Source organism: Acanthisitta chloris, unplaced genomic scaffold, assembly GCF_000695815.1.
Source record: "Acanthisitta chloris isolate BGI_N310 unplaced genomic scaffold, ASM69581v1 scaffold2648, whole genome shotgun sequence".
NCBI classification, from domain to species: Eukaryota; Metazoa; Chordata; class Aves; order Passeriformes; family Acanthisittidae; genus Acanthisitta; species Acanthisitta chloris.
The window spans coordinates 12,370-22,526 of record NW_008686306.1 but is presented as its reverse complement, the minus strand read 5'-3'; the positions used below and the strand labels follow the sequence as shown (position 1 = coordinate 22,526).

At 50.9% G+C, this 10,157-nt stretch overlaps 1 protein-coding gene across 1 annotated transcript in view; it reads left to right on the top strand.

The window, feature by feature from the left end:
* LOC103807326 (patatin-like phospholipase domain-containing protein 1) overlaps nt 1–6,196 on the top strand; it is an 8,956-nt gene extending 2,760 nt beyond the window's left edge. The window contains exons 2-9 of the mRNA XM_009080055.1: nt 643–875; nt 1,934–1,999; nt 3,890–3,967; nt 4,865–4,925; nt 5,013–5,153; nt 5,554–5,647; nt 5,890–6,000; nt 6,166–6,196. Of these exons, the coding sequence (XP_009078303.1) occupies nt 643–875; nt 1,934–1,999; nt 3,890–3,967; nt 4,865–4,925; nt 5,013–5,153; nt 5,554–5,647; nt 5,890–6,000; nt 6,166–6,196 (815 nt within the window). The remainder of the gene's footprint in view (nt 1–642; nt 876–1,933; nt 2,000–3,889; nt 3,968–4,864; nt 4,926–5,012; nt 5,154–5,553; nt 5,648–5,889; nt 6,001–6,165) is intronic.
* Nucleotides 6,197–10,157: the final 3,961 nt, after the last annotated feature.

The following is a 10,157-nucleotide window of genomic DNA, read 5'->3' as shown; positions in this document are numbered from 1 at the left end:
TTCTGCAAGCCACATTGGCACTGATAACTCAGTGTTTGCACCTGTCTCCCCCTTCCTAGGGTGTTTTGGAGCCTTTCCCTAATCCCTACCAGACACACCTTGAGCGCCTGTCTGTGGTGCAGACAGGGATTTCACAAGTGGGTCCCACTCAGGACATCCTGAGGGTGATGTTCCCCTTTCTGCCCTGCCACAACACCCCCCATGGTAGCAGCAGTATCATCCTGGGGTCATGCCCAGGGGCTGCAAGAGGTTTCATTTGGGAGGAGTGTTAAAAATAGGATTAAAACCATAACTGTTATGCCATCAGGGCTAACTGTTTCTCTCTCAGGGATACTGACTTGGTTTCTCAGGCATGTTGACTTACTCAGGGACAGAATCATAGTATGAACCAGGTTGGAAAAGACCTCCAAGATCATCAAGACCAACCCTATTGTGATTACCAGACCATGGCACTAAGTGCCACATCCAGTCTCAGCTTGAAAACCTCCAGGGATGGTGAATCCACCACATCCCTGGGCAGCACATTCCAATGCCTGAGCACTCTCTCCCTAAAAAGTCTCTTCCTAATATCCAACCTAACCCACCGCTGGCAGAGCTTGAGTCTGTGTTGACTTTCTCTCTTTCCTTCTGCCTCTGTTTCAGATGACCTAAAGGAATTTTTCTTTGCCCTGGCATCAGAAGTCAGGAAAACCATCCTGGGTCCCCTGTCCCCCAAGTGCAGTTTGCTGGCCAGCATCAAGGCTGTGCTGCAGCGGATGCTGCCGGACGACTCGTACCAACTGGCGTCAGGGAGGCTGCACATCTCCCTCACACGGGTGGTGGATGGCCAGAATGTCATGGCCTCAGAGTTCAGCTCCAAAGAGGAGCTCATCCAGGTATGGAGACCTCCCTCTGCTGCCATAGGAACGTCTCTGATTACTCCTTGGCATGGAGATACCTTTGTGTTGGTGACTTTAACTGTGCTGTTTTCTACCCAAGATGGGGAGAGTGTCAGGAGGCTCTGCCAGAGCAATGGTCACACCACAATGAGCTCCATGGGGCTTGGAGGGAGGGAGGAAGGTGTTAGGTCCAGAATCAGACAGGAACAAACCGTGCTAGAAAAGCAGTGGGTTTGTTTCCAGCCTCATAAAGCTGATGCTGACACATGGGTCAACTTTAATAAGTGTTGATTACTCTTTGCAAAGAGCTCTATTAATGTTGATGTGACCTCTCAGCTCTCTGGACAAGTTTCACCTCAGCCAAGTCCCACTGGCAGTGACTTTCCTCATTGCCTCAGCACTTTCCTGCGAGGAAAGAGCAGGACAAAGCTACTGCCAGACAACAAGCAGATGATCAACCAGTAAATTATCTGCTGGGGGAAGAATCCCAAGATAAAGCCCTAACAGAGCCGACCATGAGGTTCTGGGCTTGCCTGTCCTGGGGAGGGTGAGGATGTAGAGGATGTAAACTCCATGGAGATGTGGAGTTCATCCCATGGTGCCTGCTCCAGGCATCCCAGGAGCCTGGAACGCTCATTCCCAGCTGATGAGACTGGTGGGGAATGGTTGCAAACTCCCCAGCAGTGGCTTTGCCACTGACAAACCCCAGCAGGATAAGAATTCCTTGTGAGGGTGTCTTGGTTTTGTCCAAAACCCCCTAAAGATGTAGAATGGCCCCAAAGCTTCACTTTGCTACCATCAAAGGGCAGAGCTGGGCAGGGAGATGTAGATGTACCACTCTTAATTCTGGCAGCTCTGAGCTCTGCTCAAGTGAAATGTTGCAGCTTTAATGAAAAGAGATGTTTTCTCCTTTTGAAACTTTTCTCCCTGACACAGTGCATGTGGCACTGACAGTTTGGCTCCAGACTTTGTCTAGGCTGAATTTTCAGGCACAGCTTTTGTCCAGGAGAGCTTTGCCAGGAACACTGACTTCTGCAATCCCTCTCCTCCCCCAGGCTCTCCTCTGCAGCTGCTTTCTTCCCATTTACTGTGGATTCATCCCTCCATCCTACCGAGGAGTGGTGAGTGATACTTCCAACAATACACACTCTCAGAGGTTTGTCCTTGGGTTTGACCTTCACAGACCCTTAAGCAGGGTTTTTCTTTAGCTAATGGAGGATGATGAAGCCTTTTAACTTGCTCTTCATCCCACCCTGAGTTGATAGCTGGGTGCAACTGCCATGTGGAGATCCCTCTCCTGCTGTGCCCATGGACAGGGTATGGATGACTAGATCTTGCCTTGCAGATCTCCAACACCAACATATGGGACTTGGAGCCACAATCCAGTTAGCCCAGGCAGGGTCTGTGTGCAGTGCAGGTTTCTCCCTGAGCTCAGGTGCAGACTTGCAGGGCTGAGATCTGGAAAGCTCGTGGGAGGATCCTCCCCCAGCACTGTGCATGTTCTTGCACTGATACATCCCTCAAGTCAACAAGTTTGGGCTGGTTTGTTGCTGAGTGAAGGAGGGGCACAGTGTGTTTTCCAGTGCTTTTGCTTCCAGGGATGGAGCAGCCACAGCTGCTCTGGGAAATCCATCCCAGTCCCTCAGCACCTCACAGGGAGGAATTCCTTCCCAATATCCCACCTATCCCTGCCCTCTGGCAGTGGGAAGCCATTCCCTGTGTCCTGTCCCTCCATCCCTTGTCCCAAGTCCCTCTGCAGCTCTCTTGGAGCCCCTTTAGGCACTGGAAGGGGCTCTCAGGTCTCCCTGGAGCTTCTCTTCTCCAGGCTGGACACCCCCAGCTCTCCCAGCCTGGCTCCAGTGCAAAGAGGCTCCAGGATCCTGGAATGGTTTGGGACAGAAGGGACATTCAAGCCCACCCAGTTCCACCCCCTTCCATGGGCAGGAACACCTTCCACTAGCCCAGGTTGCTCCATGCCCTGTCCAACCTGTCCTGGAACATTCCCAGGCATGGAGCAGCCACAGCTGCCCTGGGAAATCCATCCTAGTGCCTCACCACCCTCACAGGGAGGAATTCCTTCCCAATATCCCACCTATCCCTGCCCTCTGGCAGTGGGAAGCCATTCCCTGTGTCCTGCAACTCCCTCCCTTGTCCCAAGTCCCTCTGCAGCTCTCTTGGAGCCTTTTTAGGCACTGGAAAGGGCTCTAAGATCTCCATCCCTGTCAGTGTCCAAGGCTGGGTTGGATGTGGCTTGGAGTAGCCTGGGCTGATGGAAGTTGTCCTGACCCATGGCAGGGGGTGGGATGAGATGAGCCTAAATTCCCTTCCAACCCAACCCATTCCATGGGGCTGTGATTGCTCTGTGAGGCCTCTGCACTGTTACTTCACGACCATTTAATCTGATCAGCTGCAACCTCAAACCCCACCAAGGTGGGTGGTACATTCCTATTCCCTTTGGAATACAGCAGATGACATTTTCCTTGCCCACTGACTAATCCTCCAGGGATCTGCTGGCAATTATTCTGTATGGGAGCCTTACTGCTCCAGCTCAGGCCTTGAAAGTTATCAAACACTGTACATTCAGTGATGGTTAACGAGCAATTGGCTAATTGGCTAATGACTGCCCAAGGTTTTTTACAAAGCTTTGTGCATTAAAATAACTATATTGCCATTTTAGCAACTGCTGTGGATTACAGCATCTGTGTGAGGAGGTGTCAGGGGATAGGAGGAGCTGGCAAAGCCTGGCATGGGTGGGAAGAGATGCTGTTGATAGTGGGAAGAGAGGACCAGCTGAGACAGGAGATGTCACCTGGCTCTCATCTCAGTGACACTGCAGCAATCCTCAGAACAAACCCTCCCTCTGCTCTTGCCCCCAGAGATATGTTGACGGAGGATTCACAGGGCTGCAGCCTGTTTCCAGCCTGGAGGAACCTGTGATCACAGTGTCCCCGTTCACGGGAGAGCTCGACATCTGCCCCCGGGACTGTCCTGCTATCTTCTTCTGCTTCCAGATCTTCAATGGCAGCATCCAGATCTCCATTGAGAACCTCTGCAGGATCAGCTATGCTCTCTTTCCACCCAGCACCATGGTAAGCCCATCAGGATATCCAAACCCAGGTTGGATAAAGCCTTGAGCAACCTGGTCTAGTAGGGAGGTGTCTGCCCAGGGCAGGGGCTTGGCACTGGATGATCTCTAAGGTCCATTACAACTCCTAAAATTCTATGATTCTATGGTATCATAGTGTGTTAAGGGGTTGGAATGAACATCAGAGATCATCCAGTGCCAATCCCCTGCCCTGGGCAGGGACATCTCCCACCAGAGCAGTTGCTCAAGGCTTCATCCAACCTGGAATGAACATTATCGGGGTTGGGGCATCCAAAACCTCTCTGGGCAACCTGTGCCAGTGTCTCACTACCCTCACAGGAAATGCTTCTTCCTAATACCTAATCTAAATTTCCCTCTTTCAATTTCTCCCCATTATTCCTTGTCCTATCACTGCAGTTCCTAACCGAGAGTCCCTCTGCAGCTTCCTTGTAGGTCCCTTCAGACACTGGAAAGTTGCTCTGAGGTCTCCACACAACCTTCTCCCAGCTTTGGCTTGTTTAAAACAAATGATTGCTGCCCCTGCCTTCCCAAGCTTCAAGGTTCAATCAACCTCCATCACTAATGAATCAGACTTCAAAGGGAGGAGGCAGCACCCACTGGATTTGCAGTACATTTTGGGAGGAACACTGCTGATGGGTGGCCAACCTGGGATGGGATTCACAACCTGCAAAGGACCAGATGGAACTAGATGATCTTTAAGGTCATTTCCAACCCAAACCATTCTGTGGTGCTATGACCAGTGTGTTGGTGGTTGGAAACCAACTTGTGCTTGCTGCTTCCCAAATGGACAATCCCAACTCTCAAAGGTCAACCAGCTTTGGATAGATCCTGCAGTGCCTGGATGGAGGCTCTTTAGTGACCTCAAGTGTTTCTCTTGCAGGTCCTGAATGACATTTTCTCCCAGGGGTACCAGGACACTGCCCTTTTCCTCTACAGGAACAGTAAGTGTCATTTCCAAGACCCAGTGGGCATCCTCGAGGTGTGACATACACACACAAACATCATCCCTTTCCTTCCATGTCTCACAGATGCCTTTGGCTTCAACTACTTCGATGGCAATTTCCGCTTCGGCAGCACATGTGGCAAGAATGACTCCACACAGTCCAATGGGACATTCCCTGGCCTCTACAAGAGGGTTCCTCAGTACCTGAGTCCTTACTTCCTGCCAGGTAGAGGATTTGGAGTCTTCAGGAGTAGCAGTATTATGTTCAAGACATTAGTGAGTTATTTAAGACATTGGAATGGATTCTCCCCAAGGAGATGTTGGAATCACCACCCATGGAAGTGTCTAAGGACACGCTGGATGTGACACTTAGTGCCATGGGGGTGTTATGTCATAGGTTGGACTTGAAGATCTCAGAGGTCTTTTCCAACCTCAATGATTCTAGTAAATATTCCCAATCTGCAGTTGCTGCTTGTAAAGAGGTTTGTAAGAGCGCCTCGAGCTGAACTCTGACCTGGGCTTCAGTACCACAGGCTGAGCTGTGGCTGGGAAAGAGCAATTATTGCACTTATTTACTTCTAATTACTGATCTGTATTTCCCTCTGTGTTGTCATTCCCGGGCACAGGCTTGTGGAAGAAGGAGCAGGTGACTGGACTGCAGGATCCACTGGCAAAGGTCCTGTTGCAGCCGTACAGGCTGCCAGCTTTATTCAGGAAGGGGTAAGAACATCCTGAGGGTGACACAGCAACCAGGGGCTGTGCCTTCAGCAGTGTCAAAACAGCTGAAGGACTATGTGAAGGGATTTGGGGCTCCCTGAGGGTAAGCTCTCAGGCTGGAGGGAACACCATGGGATCACTTGGTTATGGCAAAGATGATCACAGTGTGAATTTTCCATGAACACCTTCCCCTTTTGCTGCCTGAACCCGTTGTTAAGCTCAGCCTGTTGCCTCTGCTTTGGCAGGGTGAAGAAGGTGTGGGGGCTGCTGGAAGGGATCAGCTCCCTGGCACAACGATTCCACAAGCTCCTCCAAACCTTGGTGCCTGGTTTGCCTAAGAGAGCCGTGGACAGGAGGTGAGGTGAGATGCCTCAGTGGTGGGAGAGCAGGGAAACCCTGGGAAACCTCACCCATGGGTCACTGGTGCTGGGCATGGCTAAAAACTCCAAATCTGGGGTGAAAAATGTTAAAAGTACTTATTTTTTTCCCCTTTTGACACTATTTATTCCTTTATATCTCAGAGGATATGAATATACCTCCAAGGAGCTATGAACCAGCTTAGTGTTGCTTTCCTACTGCAATATATTCATGTTCCAGAGTATTTTTGTGCTGGGCTCTGTCCTGGCAGGACATCATGCACATTCACCAAGATCCTGAGACATTCTGGCACTAAACTCTCCAGGATTTAAGGCATTTACTTTGTCACACTGACAGCTTTTAAGCCAGACCTGCCCCAAACCTGCCTGCAAGTTACTTCACGTGCAGCTGGCAAAGAGACTTGCAGAGAATGATTCACCCTGCACAGCCACACAACTCTCAGCTATGAGAAAGCTCTTGGGTGTCAAACATCCCTGGGGCTGCTCATCCCTGTTGGTGCATGACCCCAACTCAACTAACTGCTGTAATTTTGGTCTTGGGGATCAGCTGGGTCACCTCCTCGCCAATGCCACCTGTCAGGTTCCACACGTAGCAGTTTCCCTGTGGAGAGACAGCAGGATCTATGTCCAGGCTGGTGGGTGCTCACCCAAAACCAGCCTGGATTTCCCCATCCCCATTAACAGTGTGGCAGCAGGACTAGGGCAGTGCTCATCCCTCTGGACTGGGCACTGGGGAGGTCACAGCTCAGTGCTGGGGTCAGGTTTGGGCACTCACTGCAAAAAGGACATTGAGGCACTGGAGAGAGTCCAGAGAAGGGCAACGAGGGCAGAAAAGGTGTAGAACACATGTCCTACAAAGCTCATGAAAGGTCTAGAACACCTGAGGAAGGGGTGAGGGAGTTGGGTTTGTTCAGCCTTGAGAAGAGGCTCAGGGGTGACCTCATGGCTCTCAACAACTCCGTGACAGGGGTTGGAGAGAGGTGGGGGATGTCTCTCCTGCCATGGCTGCAGGGAGAGGAATAGAGGGAATAGCCTTGAGCTAAGACAGGACAGAGGCAGAGATGTTAGGAGGAATGTTTTCCCTGTTAAAGTGTTCAGGCACTGGAATATTGTCCAGGGAGATGGTGGAGTCACCATCCCTGGAGGTGTTGAAGAGGAGTTTGGATCTGGTAGATATGGTTTAGGGTTTAGGGGTTATACCAGTGACAGGTTAATGGTTGGATTTGATGATCTTAGAGGTCTTCTCCAAACTTGATGATTCATAGCAGCCTGCCAGGATCTGAAGGGGCTCTAGGGAATCATAGAAGCTGCAGAGGGACTCTTGGTTAGGAGCTGCAGTGACAGGACAAGGGGTAATGGGTACAAATTGAAAGGGGAAATTTAGGTTAGATATTAGGAAGAAGTTTTCCCTGTGAGGGTGCTGAGACACTGGCACAAGTTGCCCAGGGAGGCTGTGGCTGCCCCAACCCTGACAATGTCTATTCCAGGCTCGATGAAGCCCTGAGCAACCTGCTCTGGTGGGAGGTGTCCCTGCCCAGGGCAGGGAGCTGGGACTGAATGATCTGTAAAGTCCATTCCAACCACAAAAATTCCATGACTCTCTGAACTACACCTTGTCCTCACAGGTAACTGTCTTGGATGTGCCCTGGGGGGTCTCGGACGCTGCAGAATGGGCAACACCAGAGGTCATTCCCACACCAGCACAGCTGATTTTGTATGGAATCCTTTGGGAGTGGTTTCATTTCACTTGGGAGCCAGGTGATTCTGCTTCCAGTGCCCCTGTCCAGGCCTGAGCCGCTGTGCCATGACGGCCAAGGAACAGCTCTGCAGTGCAGCACTGTGACCACCGCGGGCTGCAGGGGCCACTGTGCAGCCTCTGCTGCAGCTGCCACAGCTTTCCCTCCCCACTGCACCTCCTGACCGCAGCAGCATCCCTCCCCCTGCTTCCACGCAGCTTACAGGGCCAGGAAACGTCCCATTTGAAGAGTTTTCCTCCCACTCTCTTCAGAGAGATTGAGCAGAGAGAGGGGAGAAGCCTAAGGGAGCATCACACTGGGAGTTAATTTCTGTCCAGTTGCCTGAAGTGATTTTACCCATTACCTATTCTTGAGCTTCATACATCCCTATATCCATGCTCCTCCTGCCTGCAGAGGATGCCTTTGGATTCCCTCGGAATGTGCAGCTGTGGATGGAGAAACCTTAAGATAAGCTCCCCCTGCTCAGGGTCCCACAGCCCTGCTCAGTGCATCTCCTGCTATTTCCCCAATAAATCACTTATTTTCATGCCATGATCTCTAACTCCCTGCCACACACCGTGTGTGGCCCAGGCAAACACACCTTGTGTCAATGGTCTGTACACAGAATTAATAAGCAGCACTCTTAATTACCCCAAATCCATGGTGCTCAGCAGAGGTTTATGGATTGGCTTTGCCCCAGCTGAGTTTACCCTGTTTGTTTGTTCCCAATGGGCACCAAATGGATCCCAACAGCACAAGCTGTTTACTGGGATAAATAGCTTGTTTAATTGCACAAAGGGAAATGGAAGAGAGAGAAGTTTCATCCCAAAGGGCCCTGGAGACTGCAGGGATGAGTGTGGGGAGTAGCTGAAAACTGCTTTGATGTAAACAGACTCCAAGTTAACTATGAATGCTCTGGGAAGGATTAACACACCATGTTCTGCTGCCTCTGGTTGCAGTCAGTGAGCTGGGAGTATTTTCTATGGAATCAGCATGCTAAAAGAAACCTGGATGCTTATTTCATAGGACCATGGGGTGGTTTGGGTTGGAGGGACCTTCAAGATCATCCAGTCCCACCTCCTGCCATGGGCAGAGACACCTCCCACCAGCCCAGGTTGCTCTAAGCTCCATCCAACCTGGCCTGGAACACTCCCAGGGATGGAGCAGCCACAGCTGCTCTGGGCAACCTGTGCCAGTGTCTCAGCACCTCACAGGGAAGAATTCCTTCCCTGTATCACTTCTGCAACAGCTCTCCAGGGTTCTGATCTTCCTAGCAAGCATCACCATCACCTCCAGGCAGGATATTACCCCTTCAGTCAGCCTCAGGCAGTTACACTATTCTCATGGGAATTAAAAGCCCCAAAAGAAAATTCACCAATAGCAATTGGACATCCAAATCCACTAAATGTGTCTGCAAACCTCAGCCACAAACAACAGCAGTTTGAACTGCCCAGTGGATCCCTCCTGCCCCTACATGGCATGGTGCTTGGTCATAAAAACTTAGTAACACCTGGAGAACTTGAACAAAAAACAACCTACAAGGAACACCTGAACCAAAACGGTCCCAGCACAGAGCCCTCCTGCTCCAAACCTAGTATTTATCAACTCAGCATCCAAATCAGCTGGTTTTGCTTTATTAATTCTCATCTTCCAAGCAAGCACAGCTGGTTCTGTCTTGTCTGCATGAGCTTGGAGCTAGTGACAACAGGAGGCTCTGCCAGGGGCAGTGGATAGAGGCAAAGTTTGGCATCACTTGGAATCACCTTGCAGGAGCTTGTTTCATCCCAAAGAAACTCAGCTGTACCCAGGTCAAACCAGCTGAGACAGATCCTGTCTGAAATAACTCCTGTAAAGGTGTGTCATGGGAATCACCTGGGGCAGGGATAGAAGGGATTGTGGCCTTGCCTGTGCTGGTGCCACTGGTGCCACAGTTGGTTGTTCTTCAGTGCAGCTCAGGCTCTGCCTCCAGGTTGGGTTGTAAGTTGCTCACTCTCTCTTTGAAACAAACTGGGGCCAAAGGCAGCAGCAGAGCCCAAAATGCTCTTCTGTGACCCTGTAGGGAGTTAAACCACATAGGTCAGTCTGACAGGCAGTTCCTGAGAGACAAACTCGTTCCAGTGCTTACTCAGAGCTGCTTCTCTCCCTCTTGGTGGCTAAAGGGCAACAGCATAAGCATGTCCTGATGTCCTTCAAATATTTCCCTCACACCACTGTCCTGTTGTTTGCTCCACTCTGCATTGAGCTAAAGGAAACATGAAGCCTGAGGTGGATGGGATGAGTTTGGAGACAACCCAAATCACCAGGAATTCTCTCTGAAAGTGGATCCCACTGGTGCAGAGGGAAGAAGAGTCCTGGGGCCTGATCCATGCAACTGAGCCCAACAGAACCAAGCAGTGCCCA